Consider the following 21,768-nt stretch of genomic DNA (forward strand, 5'->3'; position numbering starts at 1 on the left):
TAAAGTATTTAAAAAATATATATATATATATTTCTCCATCCCCTTACTTTCAATCTGAAGGTGTCCTGCAGTCTAAAATGAGTTTCTTGTAGACCGCAAATAGATGGATTGTTTTTTGTTATCCATTTTGCTACCCTATGTCTTTTGATTGGGGCATTTAGTCGGTTTACATTCAGTGTTATTTTTGAAAAATGTTTTTAGAGTCATCATGTCCTTTGTGGGATTTATGCTTGTGGTGGTGTCTCTGGTATCTTGTGTTCCTTAAACATTTCCCTCATAGAGTCCCACCTCAGGATTTCATGTAGGGCTGGTTTAGTGGGGATGAATTCTTTCAATTTTTGTTTATTTGGAAAGACTTTCATCTCTCCTTCTATTCTGAATGACAGGCTTGCTGGATAGAGGATTCTTGGCTGCATATTTTTTCTGTTCATCACATTGAAGATCTCCTGCCATTCCTTTCTGGCCTGCCAAATTTCAGTAGATAGGTCTGTCACCACTCTGATAGGTTTCCCTTTGTATGTTAGGGGTCTTTTATCCCTAGCTGCTTTTAGGATTCTTTCTTTGTCCTTATATTTTGCCAGTTTCACTATGATATGTCATGCAGAAGATTGATTCAAGTTACGTCTTAGGGGAGTTCTCTGTGCCTCTTAGATTTCAATGTCTGTTTCCTTCCCTAGATTGGGGAATTTCTCAGTTGCAATTTGTTCAAGGACTCCTTCAGTGCCTTTCCCTGTCTCTTCCTCTTCTGGAATTCCTATGATACCGTTATTATTCTATTTGATTGTGTTGCTGAGCTCTCAAACTCTCCTTTCATGTTCCTGTATCAGTTTATCTCTTTCTCGGCTTCTTTTCCTATAATTGTGTCTTCTAAGTCACTTATTCTCCTTTCTGCCTCTTCAGTCCGTGCATTGGACACCTCCATTTTATTTTGTATCTCATCTATAGCCATTTTTAATTCATCACAACTATTTTTAAGCTCCATAGTCTTTGTAGCAATAGTTTCTCTGGTGTCTTCCATGACTTTTTCAAGTCCAGGGATTAATTTTATGTCTATTGTTCTAAATTCTTGTTCAGTTATGTTGCTTATATCTGTTTTGAGCAGTTCTTTAGCTGCCATTTCTTCCTGGAATTTCTTTGGAGGAGAGCTCTTTTGTCATTTTGGTTAGCTTTCTGTCTCTTGTTTGTTTTAAAAGCTTGTCATGCTCTCTGCACCTGTGAGCACTGCTGCACCAAAGAAGGCTCTTTGACTGTCCAGGGAATATCAGTTCAGAAAGTGTTCTTTGAATGGTGTCTCTTGGTCTCTCTTGTTGAGACCTTGGTTATTTTATTTTTCTACTCGTAGTGGTATTTGAGACTTTCCACCATGTATACTTTGGCTTGTTTCTTGAGGTAGCCCTGGAAAGGAAAACAGACAAACACCCAGGGAACAAAGGCACACAAACACCTAGAGAAATCCAACAAACATGCAAACCGAAAGGGAAAACAAAAAAGAGAAAGGAGGGAAGGCGAATAATAAGAAATAAAAATACATAAAAAATGTTTCTTCTTTTTTCCTTTTCTAAAAGACAAAGAACACTTTAATGCCTGTAACCACATTTCCCAGCTACAAATAAATAGCCGGGTGTATGCAGTGCTGGTGGAAGAGCATAGAGAAAGAGAGAAATGAAAAGGCGGGGATGAAGCGAAATTGGAAATGAGCAGGCAGAAGGAATAAGAGGCTTTTTTCAAAGAGCAAAAGAGTGGAATATGGTTGGAGAAGAGGCGGAAGAAATGACGATGATGCTATCCAGAGAAACTATATAGTCTGATTACTCCAGAGAGAAAGAGATGAAAAGGTAGGTAGGTGTAAAATTTACATCTAGAGAATGGATTAAATGTGATTAAGCCAGTGACCAGAATTAATCAGGGGAGTGCATCCGTGTTGGTCTTGCCCCAGCTCTGGTTTTTTTTTTTTTTTTAATGTTTTATTTATTTCTAGGAGAGAGAGAGAGACAGCGTGAGCAGGGGAGGGTCAGAGAGAGAGGGAGTCACAGACTGAAACAGGCTCCAGGCTCTGAGCTGGCAGTCAGCACAGAGCCTGACGCGGGGCTCGAACCCACGAACCGCGAGATCATGACCTAAGCGAAAGTCGGCCGCCCAACCAACTAAGCCACCCAGGTGCCCCTCTGGTTTTTAAAAAAAAAAAAAAAAAAAAAAAAAAAGTGGGGGGGCAGCTCTCTAGCTGGGATGGGCGTGGTTTGTTCCAGTGCATCCTGTGGGAGTCCTGACTTGGTGGTTGTGGGGAGAAGAGTGGCGTCGTCCCAGTCCCTTCTTGAACCAAGTGCTCCAACTCACTTTCTTGGATGTGTAACCTCCCTGTGCCAGGGACGTACCCAAGGTGGGCCATGCTCTATATTCCAAGCCAGGTCTCGTTTCCAGATCTCAGTCCATTCGCCCCATTGAAATTGCCTGAAATAGAAACTCGCAGGCGAGCCCCTCTGAGCAGTTTCTTAATCTCTTGCATTCCCCCTGGGGATCAAGCCAGAAGCTGCTGCTCCTGTCTCCTCCAGGTCGGGCTCACAAGTGAGCGAGGCGCAGTTTCACCCCGGGTTGCCTGGGACCAGTGAGTCCCACCTAGAGTCAGCTGGACAGCAGGAAGCCAGGTCCCTCTCTGTTGCGTCGCCCTAAATATAAACTCGTGGGCAAATCTCTCAGAACAGTTTCAAGCCTTTTGCCTCCACCCTAGGGATCCAGCTGAGCCAGAAGCACAAAGGTGCGGCCACCACGCATCCCCTCCAGGTCGAGCTGGCAAGCAGGTAGCAGTTTCCCTGGGGGTTGCCTGGAACGAGTGCGTCCTGCCTACGGTCAGCTGGAGAGCAGGAAACTGGATCCCTCTGTGTACCAAGCAGAGGTTTTTCTCTTCTCCAGCGACAGTGACAGTGTCTTGAGCAGTTTCAGCCACTCGTTTTTACCCCCTAGACTTCAGCTCCCCGCACAGGGAGATCCCCCGCTCCCTCTGTGTCTCTGGTCCCGCCTGGTTTTATCTTCCTCAGTTCGCACTCCCGCTATAAGGTTTTCTCAGTGGACTCTGTCTCCTTTTCTTCCCAAACTCCTGGATTCTGTAAGGGTTCCTATGGCTTCAGGCCTTCTCCGTGTGAGATATGGGGGCGAGTGAAATGTACAGAGCTCCCTACTTCTCCGCCATCTTGCCCTTTCTCCGGATTTTTCTTGTTTCTTGAGACAGACCTGGAGTGCAATGTATTTTCCTCTTAGGAATGCCTTTGCTGCAACCCAATGGGTTTGGATTGTTGTATTTTCATTTGTTTCCATATATTTTTATATTTCTTCTCTAATTGCCTGGTTGACTCATTCATTCTTTAATAGGATGTTCTTTAACCTCTGTGCTTTTGGGTGTTTTCCAGACTTTTCTGTGGTTAATTTCAAATTTCTTAGCATTGTGATCTGAAAGTGTGCACAGTATGACCCTAATTCTTTTATATTTGTTGAGGGCTGCTTTGTAACCCAGTATATGATCTATCTTGGAAAATGTACCATATGCGCTCGAGAAGAAAGTGAATTCCACTGCTTTGGGATGTAGAGTTCTAAATATATTTGTCAAATCTTTCTGGTCCAATATGTCGTTTAGGGCCATTGTTTCTTTAGTGATTCTGTCTAGTTGAGCTATCCATTGCTGTAAGTGGAGTATTAAAGTCCCCTGCAATTAGCACATTCTTATCAATAAGATTGTTTCTGTTCGTGATTGTTTTAAGTATTTGGGTGCTGCCGAAATCGGTGTGTAGACGTTTTTAGTTGTTAGCTCTTCCCGATGGCTAGACCCTGTAATTATTATATGATGCCCTTCTTCATCTCTTGTTACTGCCTTTACTTTAAAGTCCAGTTTGTCTGTTATAAGTATGGCTATTCCAGCTTTCTTTTGACTTCCAGTAGCATGATAGTTTTCCATCCCCACTTTCAATCGGAAGGTGTACTGAGGTCTAAAATGGGTCTCTTATAGACAGCAAATAGATCTTTTTTTTTTTTTTTTTATCCATTCTGACACCTTATGTCTTTTGATTGGAGCATTTAGTCCATTTACATTCAGTGTTATTATTGATAAATATGGGTTTAGAGTCATTGTGTTCTCTGTAGGATTCATGATTATATTTATGTCTCTGGTACTTTGTGTTCCTTGCAAAATTTCCCTCATAGATTCCCCCTTAGGATCTCTTGTAGGGCTGATTTAGTGGTGATGAATTCCTTCAGTTTTTGTTTGTTTGGGAAAACCTTTGTTTTCTTCTATTCTGAATGACAGGCTTGCTAGATAAAGGATTCTTGGCTGCATATTTTTCCTGTTCATCACATTGAAAATTTCCTGCCATTCCTTTCTGGCCTGCCAGGTTTAGGTAGATAGCTCTGCTACTACCCTTATGTGTCTATCTTTGAATGTTAAGCCTGTTTATCCCTAGATACTTTCAGAATTCTCTCTTTATACTTGTGTTTTGCCAGCTTCACTATGATTTGTCATGCAGAAGGTCGATTCAAGCTAGGTCTGAGGGGAGTTCTCTGTGCTTCTTGGATTTCAATGTCTGTTTCCTTCCCTAGGTCAGGGAAGTTCTTAGCTATCATTTGTTCAATAACCCTTTCAGCCCCTTTCTCTCACTTCTTCTGGAATTCCTATGATAAAGATATTGTTCCCATATGATTGCATCACTCCATTCTCAAATTCTCCTTTCGTGCTCCTGGATCATTTTATCTCTTTCTCAGCTTCCTCTTTTTCTATAATTTTATCTTCTAATTCACCTATTTTCCTTTCTGCCTCTTCAGTCTGTGCTGTGGCTGCCTCCATTTTATTTTGTACCTCATTTATAGCATTTTTTAAATTAATCATGACTATTTTTAAGATCCTTGATCACTGCAGCACTGGAGTCTCTGCTGTCTTCTATGATTTTTTTCAAGCCCAGTGATTACTTTGATGACTACTATTTTAAATTCTTGTTCAGTTATGTTGCTTATATCTGTTTTGATCAATTTTTTAGCTGTCACTTCTTTCTGGAATTTCTTTTGAGGAGAATTCTTCCATCTCCTCATTTTGGCTAGTTTCTGTCCCTTGTACGTTTTAAAAGCTTGTTATGTGCTCTGCACCAGTGAGCACTGCTATATTAAAGGGGGCTCATACGCTGTCCAGGGCCTGGCCATTCAGGAGATGTTTTTTGAAGAGTGTTACTTGCTCTCTGTTGTGACTTTGGTTATTTTATTTCCCTACTTGTAGTGATATTTTGGACCCTTCACCAGGTGAACTTTGATTTGTTTCTTGAAGTAGCCCTGGAAAGGAAAATAGACCAACAGGAAAATAGACAAACAGGACATAAAAACACACAAAATGTACAAACAAAACAAACAAGGAAATGGACAAAAACTAAAGATCATCTACAAGCATAAAACCAGAAACACCAGCTACAAGTAAAGAACAGGGTGGAGGTGGTGCTGATGGAATAGCATATACGAAGAGAGAAATGACAGGTGGGGAGAAAGAAAATGAACATTGACCAGGCAGAGGGATTAAAAGGCTTAATCCAGAGAGAAAGGAGAATAAGGAAGGAGGTGAGGAAAAAGAAATTAAGATAATGTTACCCAGAGAAACTCTATGGCCTGATTATTCCAGAGAGAGAGAGAAAGGAAAGAAGAAGGTGTAGAACATGCATCAAGAGGATGGATTAAATGTCTTTTTAAGCAAAACAATAACCAGAGTAACCAGCCTAGAGGAGGGAGGAAATAAGGAGGAGAAAAGGGTGAGTAAATGTAAATAATAAGAATTGTCCTAGAACTAGTCCAGGCAATGCTGCAGCGCTGGTCCAGAGGAGGGGTCCGTCTGGTTCCACAGCATCTATCCAGCTTGCACGGAGGAGCGTGGTTTGATGTAGGCAGGTTCTGCCTCCACTGTGGGCTCTGAGGACCGTTCCCTGGGGCTCTGCCTTGATAAGTTGTGGGGAGAAAACTGGCCACACTCCAGTCCCTTCTTCAAGGACCGGGTGTCCTAAATCACTCCTTTAGATCTGTCCTCCCTGTGCCACAGGTGCAGACAAGGTGGGCTGTTTTGCTCCACCATTTCCTATGCCCCTTGTTTAGCTGAGTTTTAAACTCTCACTCCTGAGCGTTAATATTGCCACCCAATATGTGCTCCTGCGACTGTGCTGCAGCACTTCAGGGGAGGGGACCAGTTTCTCCTGCTGCTGACTGCACCCCTGATGTACCAGTGAACCCGGAGGTGACTCCCCTCTTCCCCGGGTATGTGAACAGGCAGCTGGCCCCAGTTTTACTGCAGCTGGCTTTGCAGTTAGAGATGGGATGATGGGATACCTCTCCAATCCTGTCTGAGGTTTTTCTCTTGTCCAGACACAGTCCTATGCTTCCCCAGCTGCTCTTTCTCTTCCCTTTGTCTCTTTGCAGAAGAGGATCCCTCTCCTCCATGCCTCTGTGGCCCATTTTATCTCCCCCAGTTTGCAATCACGCACCTATGGGGCCATCTGATTTTTTTCCCCCATTTTGTTCCTAGTAGACTCCGTCTCCATTCCTCTAAGACTCTTGGGGTTCAGAGTCCTTTGGCTTTAGCCCTTTGAGAGATGTGGGAATGCAGATACCCCTACTTTTCTACCATGTTGGCCCCGTTCCTGAATGTAACAGGAGTCTCTTACCCAGAAAGACTGGCCACTTTTCTGCCTCTGTGCTGGGCTCTGGGGTGGGTGGGTCTCTAGGCATGAGCCCTTTAAGAACCATTTTTCGGTTTGCTATAGCTTTGTGGGTCTTGTAGATGTGAGCCCTGATTGCTTTCAAAGCTGGGGTTTTGGGGACTCCCCCTCAAGTGCAAGTCTTAAAAATTGGGATGTCAGATGTGGATTTCAAACCCTTTACTCCTCAGTGAGAAGCTCAAGGTTGTTACTTTCCTCCTGATTATGGTCTCTCTGCCAAGGGGTGGCATTTATGCTAAGATTGTGTCTTGGCATCTCCGACTTGTTTTGATATGGGTTTTTTTCCCATGTTCACCTGATGTGAAGGAGCAGGTGGAGTAGTTTTTGGGTTTCTCTCAGTGGAAATTGTTCCGTATGTATAGATTTTATGTCTGTGGGAAGAGATGAGTTCAGGCTCCTTCTGTGTGCCATCTTGAATTGAGAACTTGTCATATTTTTTTTTAAAGAATTCCTTGTGAGAAATTACTGTCTGCCATTTTTTTGCCCCCTCAGCATCTATTACTTTTATCCTTGGGGATATACCTGTCCTCACCTTCAACTACCTGTTTCTGGCCCCAGGGATGATCATGTGATACAGGCTTGGTCAGTCAAGAAGTCCTCTTCTTTTGTCCATAATGTCTGGTTCAATGATGGACATTTGCCTGAATCCAGGCCAGAGGCAGCAACTCTGCTGAGATGTCTCTTGGGATTTTGGGAAAAGAGAACCCCTTTTCTTCTGGACCTGAAATTAGTAGTTCGTACTACTTTTATTGTGCAGTGTCTGAGAGTTACTTTGCCAAGTCCCTAGGGAGGCCTTCGTGAGAATGAAGCCAATACGGAAGAAAGTCAAGTGTTCATGAGAGACCTGGAGCCCTTCTGAGATTGTATTGAGCTCCAGGTTACACACATTTCTGATTCAGTGAGAACTATCTTAGATTTTCCAATGATTTGAGCCTACATATTCCTTTTGTGGCTCAAGTTAATTTGAATTGCTTTTTGCCACTTGTAATCAATAGAGCCTTGATGATGTCAAGTATTGCCATCTTTGTTTTCTTAGAAGGAGAAAAGGAATCTTACAGTGATATGCTAAAATCAAACAGCAAGATAGGAGAGAGGATGTGGAACTTTCTAGGGCCAGTGAGCTGGAGTCAGATGGAGGTCTGTCACTTAGACCTTACCCCAATCCCTGCTCTCCAGGCTTGCCTCTCTTCCTCTCTCCCTGTAAACCTGGATATTTACAGGGTCCATTTACAGAACTCTGGTCAGGGGCTGAGAGGCTGTCCTATGCTTGCAGCAACTTATAAGATCTCTCTGAGTGAGCAAGGTTACTCTGACAACTGGTTAATCCTGCCATCCTTATTGGGAGTTGGCCCAACATCCCCTGCCCCATCTTGAAGTTGGGCTGTTTAAGCCTTTTGACCCATACTTGCTTTGGTCACCTTTGACATTCCACAGACCTATCCATTAGTTCTCATGTCTTGATTTGATAACCTTCACTGTTCTTCCTGTTGGGGCTTAGCTGAGGGGTAGAGTTCCAAGAAATAGAATAATATTTTTGTTAATCCTATTTATTTATTTTTTTGCCTGTAGCAGGTCAAAAGGCGAATGTCCCCTGTTCTGCCATATTTTATGTGTCACCTAAGTGTAATAAATCCATAATCCATTGTTCACCCATTTGCAATGACTGACTGGTAAAGCCAGAGTGGCAAAGGAAGCATGATGGTGGTACCTCATTGCTAGAAATGCTTTGGTCCTAGTTTTCTATCAATACCTGTGTTCTAAATACAAGGCAAAATCACCAGCTTGCTATGTACTCTTACCAAGAGACCACATTCCCCTGAGGAGGCCTATTTGTTACCTCTTTAGCATTTTCCCCCCTTCTTTTCCCCCCCCCACCCCCTTCTTCCTTTGTGAACAATTCCATTCAGGTGTTAAAGCAAGGATCTGATTAGTCCAAGCCAGAGTTTCTCAATCTTAGGACTGTTGATACCTTGGCAGGATAATTTGTTGTGGAGGCTGTTTTAGGGTATTTAGTGACATCTGTGGCCTCCCACTAGATGCTAGTAGCTCCCCCTAACCTAGTCCTACAATATAAAATGTCTCTAGACATTGATCAATGTCTCCTTGGGGGCAAAATCTCCCAGTTGAGAAGCTCTGCAATGGACACAAATGGGGAATTTGGCAGATCGATAGAACTACAGGTCTTAAACCTGGGAGTAGGGGCTACTTGGTCTAAGCTTGGAGAGTGGATTCCTGCCAGCAGCTTCTCCTGGCAGAGATGCTCAGGCAGCTTGGCATAATATGTGTCAGCACAAAATCTACTCCCCACTTCCATTTCAGATTCTTTCAAGCTGAAAGCTTTGAAACTAATATCAAGGTCATCTTGGTGGAGACTCAGGACCCCCAGCCTGTACGGCCGTCTTGCTCAGGAAATACTAGGGGGAGAAGGAATGACAGGGCTGGGCCTTTTCCCAATACTTGGTGCTCCTGCTGCCCACCAGCGTCTTATTCCGCAATGGTGTTTTCATGGGGGTATAGGAATGTTCGCTAGGGAAGCAGAAATGACTTTCAGTTTGTGGTGGCCTGTAGATCCATGACATTCCTTATTTAGAAAGGCCATGGGCTTTCAAGGATGTCCCAGGGCTGGGAAGATGAAGGGTGAGTTCTGTCTCCTCCCTTACCCCTGGAAGTCCTCTCGTAGTGCTTTCTTGCTCATGTTATCACCTCTGGCCTCCTCAGATGCTCTCTGCCTCCCTCTGTAGGTTATCTGGTGAGGGCAGATTATCTAGTGAGCACTGCCAGGTCAGGCTTCCCCCTTCCATTTCTTGGTACTTCAGCCACCCCCATGTCCCAGCTCTTCACAGAGGCTTTTCTTTACTTCACTGTGGAAAGTACCCACCAGCTATTCTATCATGCCATCTCTACTTTTTAATATTATATTATCTTTACTTATTTGTTGATTGACACTCAGTTAAGCTCCAGGAGAATGAGGACTTTGTCTTGATCATCTTTTATGTAGTCTTCAGTGCCTAGACCAGTTCTGGGCACATAGTAGATGTTCAGAAAATGCTTGGGAAGGAATGAATACAGGAGGGGATTTAATTAGGCATTGGAGTGCCCAGGACAACTCTTCCTCCACATCTTAGTAAGTGCTCTAGAGTGGCATCTTTCCCCATTACCCTTGGCAGTCAGTCTGTGACCATATAAATCACATGCCCTGCAGACCTTAAGCCATGTGTTGGGCCTTCTCTCCCATGTCTCTGGGGAACTCTGGATCTCTTTTTCCCCACTTCATGCTTCAAGAAACCAATCGTTTTCACTAACTCCACACCAGACTTGCCCAAACCCCATGAATTACAGTAATCTTTGCCCCAGGGAGTGAAGGTTAGGAGTAAAAATAAAACACACACCAGGGAGTACAGCTGAACTTCTGGTATTCACAAGAGCATCTGAAAGCTCTCCTGTGACTCATCCATTTATTTTAGTGACATCAGAATATGACAGTCTGTTGAATAAAAAAATGTACATTATTTATCCCGTAGCAGTGAAGTGGCACTATAACATTGTTTTTAAAAACATTAAAAAATTCTTTCCTCTTAGAACCTATTGTTGAGTTAGAGAAATAAGCTTTGCCAAATGCCCAATTCTGTCTTTGCTTGTTCTGGCTAGCTGGCATCTCTCTCCAACTTTCCCGAAGCATTTCCTTTGGCGTTAATCCAGACTGGAACATATGGGTAAGTGTCACCAAACCAGGCCATGCTCCAGCTTCCCAGCCACCTGAGTGCACTGTTAGGGAAGGGAGGGGGATACTTTCTGGGCTACCTAGAAGGTCTCCCAGGGTCTTTCGCAAATTTCAGTCTTCCTGGATGCCCATGGTGGAGCAGCAAGAAGAATGATCACCTGGGTGGACACCACGGTCTCTTCATGCTTCTGCTGTTAATTTGTTAGATGACCTTGGTCTCTGGTTTAGACCTTCCATTTCTCTGGTTCTCCGGTTTATCACTCCTTAGGGATTCCCTCAGGCACCTTCAGCTCTGATACTGAGACCCTGTGAGTTTTGAGGGGCAGGCCCATTTACGTGAGGGGCTTCTCCCAGCAAAGTCAGTGGGAGGCTGCTGGGCCTTAGGGCTCAATCTGATGGTAGCTTTGTATGTGGTGGAAGGCAAGGTTAGCTCCAGCCCCATCCTGGCCATCCCTGGGTTCCTAAGGGTCATTCTGCGGGATTTCCCCCTCTCTCTGGCCCTAGGAAATCTCCTTCCCTTTCCTTGCCCCTCTCTTCCTTGTCCTGTCCTCTTTCTGAAGTGTCAGACTCTGGTTCCTTTCTGAAATTGAAAAGGCAAAGCCATCTTCTACATGGAGCCCGTTGGCATGTCAATAATAGCAACAACGATAGTAATAACATCTTACATTAAAGGTTTTTAGTTTACACTTTACAAAGAACTTTTAAATATATCTCATCAGCCATTTTAGGGGCTCTTGGTTGAGTCAAAGGGATTCTCCCTTCTCCTTTCCCTGATTCCTGCTCAGGGGGAAACGGAGCCCAAGCCCTCTTTTCACATGTGCACGTACCCACACACAAACATTGAACCATAACTTTAAGCATGCAAATTACCTCACTGAACTTTTCTTGCCCTGTGGGACTTTGTTTCTAGAATTCGGCTGTTGAGATGAGTTTTAATCTCTATTTGTTAGATAAACGTCCTTTTGGGGAGAATTTTCTTAATGATCCTGCATTAGTCATTTGGTAACATCAGGGTTTCCAAAATGGAGGGGAAGGCTCAAAATCCCCCTCAAGCTACATTAAGAAACTGGTCCTGCTTGGCTGTGTTGGCTGACTGCTGCTGGATTCAGGATTGGCAGAGGCAGGCCTCGGTTCACTGGGGGGAGCCAGAGGGAAAGCCAGCAGCCTGGTAAGTCCTCCCAGAAAGTCAGTGAGCCTGCGGTCAGGCTCTCAAGATGGCAGGCTTGGTGGGCTTCACGTCATGTGGAGAGAGGCCAGCTAGCAGTGTCGGTGGTAAAAAAGCCTAGGGTTTACCTGCCTGGGTGGGGTGGGCTGGGGAGGGGAGCGGTGGGGTGGGGTGTTGGGTAGATCTCTGGACAGAAATTTTGAGCTACCACAAAGACTTTGGGGCCCCATGTGGAAATCCGCATTGTTTAGCCACAACACACTGAAGTGAACAACTGGGAGCTCCCAAGCCGTCCTGGGTGGCCGAGCCCTGTCTCCTCTTCCACGCCTGTCTCAACTTTGCCCCAGTTCTCTTCCTAAAACAGAGCATGTCTTGCTTTCCCCCTGCTCAAAACCCCCTGCTGGGTCCCTGTGTCCTAGCCCACCACACACGGCTCTCAGAGGCTGAACCCCTGCCTTCACGCTTTCCCCTGTGACTCCTCCCCAGTATGCACCCCACCCTCCTGCCACCCTGGACCTCTGTTCCCCAGACATACAGGGGCTTTTCCTGTTTCACTGCTTCTTAACAGGCCATACCCTGCCCGCCCCCTCCCAACTCCTATTCATCCTTTAAGACCCAGGATTGGAGATTTCCTACTCTGGACAGCCACTTCCCTTCTTTATATTGCCATTAGGGAACTCCTATAATAAAGCAGTTGTCCCATGATTGTTTATGCCCTGGATGATAGGATTCTTAAAGGCCGATGTTTCTTTCCCATGAGGAGTAAGTTCTGGCATTAGGCTACCTGGACACAAATCCTGGCTCTACAATTTATTAGGTGTCTGCCCTTGTACAAGTCTCTGAACATCTCTGTTCCAGCCTCAACCTAGCTGGAAAATGGGTTAGTAAAGTCTTTTCTGCAGGGTTTTGAGAATTAAATGAATATCATTTTACATACATAATATATAAATTGGTATCTGATGTATAATGTAGTAAGTCCTAAGTGAATCTATTAGTATTTGAAAGGAATCCATCATAAGGTACACTAAGTACCTGGAACATAATATAAGTATGTATATTTTTAAGTAAGTTCCTCCATTTTATTTTTCCCTCTCTCCCTTCTGTCCCCATGCCTTCTTTCTCTTCCTCCATCTTCCTTATTTGCCACTTGCCTTGTGCTCTTCCATCTTTTCTTTTTCCCTCCTGATTCTTAGAGACTTTGGCCTATGGTTGGTCCTCACAGAACCGCTAGGCTCCTCTGGGGACCCTTAATGCTGGAAGGTCCTCTGAGGCCCACAGTCTCCTCCCTGACACTTCCGTGAGGGAGGCTCCCGGGAAAAGGAGGGATGAGTGAGATGGGGAGCTGAGACCTGCAGCTGTCCGCACTAGACTGAGTGGGGAGAGAGACCAGGGTAAGTCTCCATCAGGTGGGATGCCTTTGCTCTCCTAGAACTCTGTTTAGAACCTTTGTGGACACTGGGGGAACGGAACAAGGAATGAACGTGAGCAGGAAAGGTAGCAGTAGAGAACTTTCTTTTCCTGGTAGGGCTCATCTGAAGAACTTAAACTGCCTGAATCTCTCCTGCTTACACCATTCTGGAGAAGGAATCTAGAACTTTGAGTCTGGCTCTTCTACTTATCAGATATGTGGCTTAAGACAAGATACAGAGTTTGAGAGAGGCTTTGGTTTCCTTGTCTGTGGAAGGGGGCCATACGGCTTTGTCCTTATGGGTAAAATAACGTGAGGTACGGATATGCATTGGGAAGTGTCACAGGTGGGCAAGGACTTGTCATGTATGTGATGGTGGGTCTGAAGGACTTGGTGGCAGAGGCTTGTCCATCCCATAGGAAGATCCCCCCCGGGACTTTCCAGAATCGGACTCCTACCAGGGCTGTGGGCAGGCTGGGCTCCTAGTTACCTGCTCTCCCGGTACTGCATTCTAATGGAGAATTTGCGGGCAACTGGAGGGAAGAGGATGGTGTAGAACTTTCCAAAGGAAGGGCCAGTGTTTGGGCCGGAGGAGACTGCATAACCCCTTCTTCCCTTGACTCACCTGGAGAGGGTCAAGAAAAGAGGAGGTGTTTTAAAATTTGGCAAGACAGGATCAGATGAGGCCTGTGGCAGAAGCCAGGGCCGGCCAGGAGGAAGAGAGGGCTCAGACCCCGCTGAGCAAGGCCTGGGGCAGGTGGGGGCGGTAACTGAGTCTGAGGCAGCAGGGGTCCAGAAGCTTTTCCTGGAAGGATGGGCCTTGGCAACCAAGACTTAAATGCTGGGTGCTTTTAGGAAAGACAAAACAGTCATTAAAGATAAGAAGAAACAAAGAAAAATCTCTTCCTTATCTTCTTATCATTCCTTTTCCTGAGCTCAGTAAGCAGGTCTTGGTATTTCTGCTGACATGATACTATTCCATCACGTAAAAGCTTCCTTCCTCCTCCTTGGACAGGCTATCACTTCTTTATTCTTATCCTTTTGTTTTTAAAACATTTTTATTAGTCTTTTTCTTTCTTAAAATTTTTAACAGCTGTTTATAAAAACACGACAAATACACAACACAAGACTTGGTAAAAATAACTCACTATATGGTACATATACTCAGACGGTGTGATATATTTATATAATAAAAGATGAAAATAGTCACTTTCCATAATAAAAATAAGTTCTATTTTTTGTTTATTTTACAATATACTTAATATTCTCTTCTTCTGCTTCCTCTCCAGGTCCACTTCACCTCGAGGGGGTCCCACGTGGCTGTCGCAGCCCCACGAAGCTGGAGTCTGAGAGGTGGGGGGCGGGGGGGCGGAGGGCCTTAGGAACACGCGCGGCAGCCACACTCCAAGGGTCTCTCCACCTCTTCCACGAATGAGGAGCCGTCTGTGCACTGGAAGACGTATTTCCGCCGCTTGCTGCGGGTGGGCCGGCAGCACTGCGGCCCGCAGCCCCCACGACACTCCATCACCGGCACTTTGGAGGCCGTGGCGCAGGACACATAACCTTTCTGGCGGCGGATCACCTCTCGGACCACCTCCCCCAGGCACAGGCTCTCTGCAGAGGGCAGAAGGGGTAAGGGCACTGGTAGCACAGACAATAGGCCAGGGCCAGTTTGGAAACCCTTGTGGTGTGAAGACCATTTGAACTTATTCACTCATCCCTCCGTCTCCCTCCCCGTTAACCCACCCAGGAAAGTGCCTGTCCTGGGCCAGGCTCTCTACTAGATTTATGACTAAGCCCTGAGGATCTATTGGTGACAAAAACAGGCCCCGTCTTTTCCTTCAAGGAAGTCCAAGCCCAAACTAGATGTGGCAAAGTAGTAGAGTGTGGGCTAAATCCTGTGCCCTGGTTTTGATGTGCCACCTAGACTTAGTAAAAGGCGAAAGATTTATGCGATCTGAAGAGAAACCGGAGTATGCGCCACCTAGACTTAGAAACTGAATTAAATGTCACTATTAAAAACCCCAGGAGTTTAACTAAATATTGGGATTTCTGGCTTCACTGAAAACCAGGAAGTCTCTGGTTTGCCCCGGGTCCCCACTGGTTTAGTGTCTACATCCCTTCACTTCAGCGAGGATATAATTAGTATTTGTAATGATAAACTGAGGTGGAGCCTATGCAGGAACAGAAAGCCCAGGGGCGTGGCTCTGGGAAGTGCCCCTGGAGGGGAGATCTGAATGAGGACAGGAGTTAACCCGGATAAGCTGCTTGGATTTTCACCTCGGACACACTGTCCCTAGGAAATTGGGAGGAGGGCTGGAGCCAGGCACTGAGGAAGACCGTACCGAGCTTGGAGCCGTAAGCAAGAGCCTCGCTATCGCTGGGCCTGTTGCCTTGTCTGGAAATGGTGATCTGTTTCCCTGTCCTTCCTATGCCTCACAGATTATGAGCCTCAGAGGAGGCTGTGAATGAGAAAGGGCTTTATGCATTTTAATGAATTTTGTTAAGCTTGATATAATTCTTCTAAATTATGAGATTGTTACAAGATAATGAGTGTACGAGTGCATGAGTGCGTAATGTGGTTGGGGCGAGAGCAGATGTGGCCACATGTTAATTGGGCAATCTGGTGAAGGGGAATGTGAGAGCTTGTCATATTCTGGCGATTTTTCTGTTATATTATTTCAAAATATTTTTTATAATTTTTATTATATAATGTATCAGTTTTGGTTGAGAATAGTATTTCAACTAGCTACAAGTGTGGAAGAGTCTCTTAGACAGGGGGGTCCGCCAAGGACACCAGCGGCAGGAGGAAGACTTCTCCGTTTCCATGCCCTCCAAGGGGAGGGAGGTTTGGGTTCTAGTTTTACTGTTTTTGAGTTTACTTCAAAATTAGCAAACTACAGGGGCGCCTGGGTGCCTCAGTCAGTTAAGCTTCTGACTTTGGCTCAGGCCATAATCTCACGGTTTGTGAGTCCGAGTCCCTGTCAGGCTCTGTGCTGACCGCTTGCTTAGAGCCTGCTTCTGTGTCTCCCTCTCTCTCTGCCCCTCCTCCCCTTGCATTCTGTCTCTCAAAAATAAACATTAAAAAATAAAAGCATTACAGGGACTGGGGGACACTAAGGGGAGGGGAAGAGAGTAAGGAGGGTTTGACGTGCTGTGGTGGGGAGCTACTTTGTTACACAGCAATGGATAACCGCTGCAGCAATGTAGGGTATTGCTACCATTTTCAAAAGGGAGGAACAGAGGCTTTTCCAGAAAGCAGCTTACAAAGGTCATGCGGCCTTGCAACTTCAGTCGGGATCTGGAGTCCAGTTCTGACCCCTGCCTCCTCTGCAGGCCCCCCCTCCTGTGTGCACGGTGGACTCACCTTGCTCGCAGTGCTCCCCACTAAAGCCCGGCTGGCACAGGCAGTAGGGCTCCCCTCGATCTGAGATGTGGCACTGCCCCTGGTGACACTTGAAGGTCGAGCAGGCGTTGGTTGAGTTGTTCTTGTGATCACACGTGGCCCCCCTGTAACCCTCGGCACACTTGCACACGTACGAGGTCCCGGTTGCTACACACTTCCCGTGGTTGCAGCTGTTGGCAGAGGATAGAATGAGAAGGGGCAGAGACAGTGCTACTGGAGGCTTTCTCTGTCCAGCTCAGCCAGGGACCAGGCTCCCGCCAGGGGGTCCAGAGCTGTGGAACCTTCGGTCTTCTCCATCCCACCGTCTGTCCTCTGCTAGGCCAGCGGCTGAGCATCTGTCTTTTCTTACTCTGCCACAGCTGGAGGCTCACATCACCCAAACTCCACTGCTGGCTGTTTTCCAGGCAGTAGAACTCACATATCCGAGTGGCAGGTCATAGCTCAGACACAGCTGAATGTTCTCTCAACACTTTAATTGCTCTATCTTAACTGATAGCAATGACACTGTTACCACCATCAACGGTGCCAGGCATTGGGATAAGTACTTTACACCTGGCATCCTTATTTTCTACAATCACCTGACCTCTGCTGCTTCTATGCAGAAGATCGTCTCATCCACATCTCCTAGACGGAGAAGCTGAGGCTGAAATTCACCTGTATTCCACTTGCCCAGCCAAATGCCCATTGGGGTGCATCTGCCCAGAGTCATGTAGGTGCGTGCTGTGGCTCTGGACAGGCTCTAAAGGTCACTTGACAGAGACAGGTGTTCTCAGCGAGGCCCTCACACACTGAGGTCTCTAAGTGGGACCTGCTGTTTGGCTGTGTAAGTTCCTGACCTCAAACAGTCACACTTACACAGGTCCTGTGTACAGTCTGACCACAATCCCCCCAGCTTTGATCAGTGCCACTTCTTGGGTGGGGAAGGGGTCGGAGCAGCGACAGAATCCATGCAGGGAGAGTCTAGGCACTCGGGACACTGACCTGTGGCCCAGGCAGGGGTCCCGGGCTTCCTGGTCGCACAGCGGGCCGGTCCAGCCCGGGTGGCACTCACACACCACGCTGTCCTTCTCCAGGGAGCGGCACAGGCCGTGCTTGCACACGGTGCAGGACTTGCAGCCTGGTGAGACCCCCAGGGACTGCGGTGGGAGGGCCTTGAAGTCTTGCAGCTCGTTATTGATGCGCACCTCATGGATGCAGCCGTGGAAGCCACCCAGCGGCCGGTCTGTGCCCTGGCGCAGGGCCGAGAGGCCCGTAGAGGTGGGGATGCCTGGGGGAGAGGCGCCAGCACAGCCACCTGAAGGCCCTCCCCTGCCCACCAGCCCAGACCTCCCCTCAGAGCCAGGAGGAGATCTCTACACGCTCAGTTAAGTGCTCACAGCTCTGGGCCTCTGCTGTTCAGATGCAGGGAATGGACCCCAAATCTGGGACCTTGTCCATACAAGTACTTGTGTCCTTTGTCCTACACCTTGACTTTTTAAAAAATGTGACTTTGTTGCCAACCTTTTACATTTAGAAAATTTCCCATAAAAAAATCTCTATTTTGGACTTATCTAGAAAAAAAGAGAAGAGCTGGCTGGTTACAGGGCCACACTAGCTGGATGGAGGAGGCCTGCCGCTCTAGGCAGGGAATGGATGGCGCCTCCCATTCCTCTGCTGTCCCCGCTAGGTCCCCCCCATCCCCACCCCTTGTCCTAACCCTGCACAGCACCGGACTGGAGAGCTGGAGTTTGGGAGGGAAGGGGTTTGGGTGAGCAGCCTTGATCTGTGGAACTTTGGGGATCTTCACGGGGGACAAACTGTGTCCTTTCTGGGACTGCTATTGACTGAGGGCTTTCCCTGGACGCCTGGCACCTGGACTGGATGTTAATACAGATTCCTGGGCCCCTCCAGGGGGACTCCTTGGCAGGGAAGCCTCGGGAATCTCTGTCCTGACCAAGGTGCTCTAGTGACATTTTTTTTTCTTTGCATATAACCTGTTGACAACTACAGGTCCTAGGCTGCACTTCAGGTCCAGGCTCTGCCAGACAGGTGGCTACTTCTCTTTTTGGCCTTTGTATGACCTTAATCTCAAACTTGTTCTACATGCATCACCTGGGCCTCATGGTATCTGACATGGTGGCAGAGCAGAGGGAAGGGGACCTCTGCAGAGAGTCGGGCCTGGACTCTGTCTCCATCTCTTCCCTCCCCATTCCATCTTTGCCTCTTCCTATCATCATTCCTGAACCACTTGTGCTTCCCAGAAGGAGCCTTGTCTTCTCTCCTTTCCTCTTCTCCTATGATCTGACTGTGTACCCTTTAGGGATCAGCTTACTTGTCACTTCCTCCAGGAAGTCTTCCCTGATTTGCTTTGGCAGCAGATGCTGAGCAGGGGGACCCCAGCCAGTGGGCCTGGGTGGGAGGTGGTGGGGATGGGAGGGGAGAAGAGCCTTACCTCCGAGGTAGAGGGGGCTGTTGATGCCTACTGCTGGCTGCTTCTGGAGCTTTCCCAGGCTCTTGGGGGCTCCTTTATCCACCACCAAGTTCAGGGTCTGATTTAGCATCACCAGCTCCACGCTGTGAAACTGTCCGTCATTCACCGTCTCCACACTGGGCAAGAAAGAAGGGGTGAGAATCAGAGGGTTTGCCATGTACCTTCTGTAGCCAGGCCCAGGGATGCGAACTTGGCCAGTGTTACTTGCATTTATTTCACTTGGAAATAACTCCAAACTTTAATAAAGTTGCAAAAATAGAAACAGAACAGAGAATACTTCTTATACTTTTAGATTCTCCTATTAGTCCCGTTTGCTTTATTGTTTATTTCCCCTCTCCATATCTATATATCTCCATAGACACACACGTATACACATATATGTATATATACATATCATACATCCACATAGTTTTTCTGAATCCTTTAAAAATAAGTTACATACCTTACCCTGTAGCCCTAGATTCTCAGTGTGCCTTTCCTAAGGACACGGATATTCTACATAAGCACAATGCAGTTCTCAACTTTGGTAATTTCACATTGATACCATACTTGTATCTAATCCATCTGAATTTTAATTTTTCAGTGGAGCCAGTAATTTTTTTTATAGCATCTTTTCTCCTTCCAGTATAAGATCCAGTCTAGAGCCAGGCAGTGTACTTGATTATCATTATTTGCATTCTTTTCCAGAGTTTTACAGAGCTAAGCAAACTCCATCCTCAGACCACCTTCTCATGCCACTAGGACCATTATTTGCTTTACAAATTTTTCTTCAGTTGCTCCATTTCCCCCTTAAACATCAGTAAGGATATAATAACGCTAATGCTCTTCTAAGGAATACTGTCCATGAAAAGACTATTTCAGTGTGATGTATATATTTTTCTTAGTACATATGAACAAAGTGATCTCTTAATTAAAATGTCAATAGTTTGTGGGCACCTGGGTGGCTCAGTTGGTTAAGCTTCTGACTTTTGCTTAGGTCATGACCTTGCAGTTTGTGGGTTTGAGCTCCGCACTGGGCTCTGCTGACAGCTCAGAGCCTGGAGCCTGCTGCAGATTCTGTGTCTCCCTCTCTCTCTCTCTGTCCCTCCCCAACTCCTGCTCTGTCTCTCTCTCAAAATAAAAATGAAAAAAAAGTCAATAGTTTGTCTTTATCCCACCTAAATTTGTCTCATGCACCTCCAGAAGTATGCACACCATATTTGGATTAATAATACAACTGCTTCACATATTTACAGAATTATAGCATTGAGGAAACAAAATTCAGGGAGGTTAAATAATGTTCCTAAGTCCCCACAACTAATAAGCCATAGACTAGGGATGTACACTGAGGTGCATCTAGCCTCAAAGCCCACATACATGCCCATTTCCCACTGCCTTCCTCAGTACCAGCAGGGACTCACTGAGGGCTTATGAAACACAAGAACTAGGCACAGGGCTAAATGGTTCTCTGCTATTATTTGAACCTTGCCATAATTCTATGAAGTGGTGTCAGATATCCCATTTCACAGCTAAGATGACTGAGGCCCAGAGAGGTTAAGGGATTTGTCTGAGGTCATCCAGCTAGTAGTTCCAGAGACAGAATTTATAGGCAAAACAACTGACTCCACAAAGTTCTGCTCTTTCCACTACTTGACCCTTGGCTGGGGCTGGGAGAGAGAAGTGAGCACACGTAATAGGTAGTTGGGGATATGGTACTCCTTTCCTGAAGATGGGTCTCTGAGGAGGACGCTGAACTCTGTCCCCTCCGTTCAGATCTGGGTGGTGAATATGGAGGCTCCCTACCCCCCTTGAAGTCTCCCTGGCAAATCCCCAGTAAACTGGCTCCAGCCAGAGAATCCTGTGTCAGAGGTGGCACCGATTACCTGGCAGGCAGGGGCAGCTTCAGTGACTGACCCGGAGTTAGAAATCCCAGCAAAGAGGCAAGGGGGTTCCTTGGGGGAAGAGAGGGTAAATTGGGATGGGGTGGAGAAAGCATGGAGTCTGTCCTAGCCCCTTACTCGGCAGGACTGTGGCCACTCAGAAACAAGAACCCTCTGGTCTCCGTCTCCTCATCTGTAGAAGGGGGAGAACGACCTGACAGAATTACTGCAATGATGGGATCTGAGGGGGCACTTGAAAGTGCTTTCAAGACTTTGTAAGTTAGATTGTAAATTACTGAGAAAATGTGAGTCGTCATCACTAGTGTCAGAGTACTAACCATAAGAACCAACCACGGCCCGCAAACCTCATGACTCCTGCTCTTGTGCCCATCTCTGGGAGAAAGTGCTGGTAGAAGGGGGCATGCAGGAGCCCAAGGCCTTCCCAAACCCATCATGAACTTTCTTTACTCTCCCATCTACCTATTATCCATCTATCATCTATGCTTCCAACCACTCATCTCCCATCCATCCACCTACCCACCCACCGAATGTCTGCTTGACACACATTGTCCTAGGTGCTGGAGATCGGTGGCAAACAGTACAGACGTGCACCACCACAAAGCTCACATCTCCTTAGCCTTTCCTCTAAATCGAACCACTAGCATATTCGTGTCAGGCCGGGTCAAGAAACAGGGCAGTGGGGGGTGGAGTGGTAGCTAAAAGCCCATTGGAGGATCTCATTTGTGATGGGGAGCCAAGAAGCCATAGAAGATGGAGCTGTTCTTTCAGTAGCTTCTAGCTACTCTTAAGTAGTGAGCTGAGGATAAGGCAGAGACCCGTGCTCCCGCAGATGAGTTGATGATGGTGTGGGTGGGAGCATGAGGGCTGATGTTCAGAGACCACAAGCTTCTGACCTTGAGTCCTAACAGTTTTTTAAACATTCATGCAAGAACATGCAGCTGTATCTCTAAACCATTTTTAGATTTGGTAAATTGATGCTGTCCTGAATGAGCT

The 21,768-nt window shown here is 46.5% G+C and overlaps 1 protein-coding gene and 1 long non-coding RNA gene across 2 annotated transcripts in view; one reads left to right on the forward strand and one right to left on the reverse strand.

Annotated features, from left to right (window-relative positions):
- The window catches only part of LOC120242133, an 82,946-nt gene extending 68,582 nt beyond the window's left edge, over positions 1-14,364 (forward strand). The window contains exon 3 of the long non-coding RNA XR_005531018.1: positions 14,309-14,364. This is a non-coding gene — a long non-coding RNA (uncharacterized LOC120242133). The remainder of the gene's footprint in view (positions 1-14,308) is intronic.
- Positions 14,127-21,768, reverse strand: part of SLIT3 (slit guidance ligand 3) — a 606,956-nt gene continuing 599,314 nt past the window's right edge. The window contains exons 33-36 of the mRNA XM_039247657.1: positions 18,857-19,011; positions 17,407-17,692; positions 16,387-16,595; positions 14,127-14,633 (exon numbers count right to left, since the gene is read on the reverse strand). Of these exons, the coding sequence (XP_039103588.1) occupies positions 14,398-14,633; positions 16,387-16,595; positions 17,407-17,692; positions 18,857-19,011 (886 nt within the window). The 3' untranslated portion in view covers positions 14,127-14,397. The remainder of the gene's footprint in view (positions 14,634-16,386; positions 16,596-17,406; positions 17,693-18,856; positions 19,012-21,768) is intronic.

Source organism: Hyaena hyaena, unplaced genomic scaffold (genome assembly GCF_003009895.1).
Source record: "Hyaena hyaena isolate Hyena2069 unplaced genomic scaffold, ASM300989v1 scaffold_300, whole genome shotgun sequence".
Classification (NCBI taxonomy): Eukaryota; Metazoa; Chordata; class Mammalia; order Carnivora; family Hyaenidae; genus Hyaena; species Hyaena hyaena.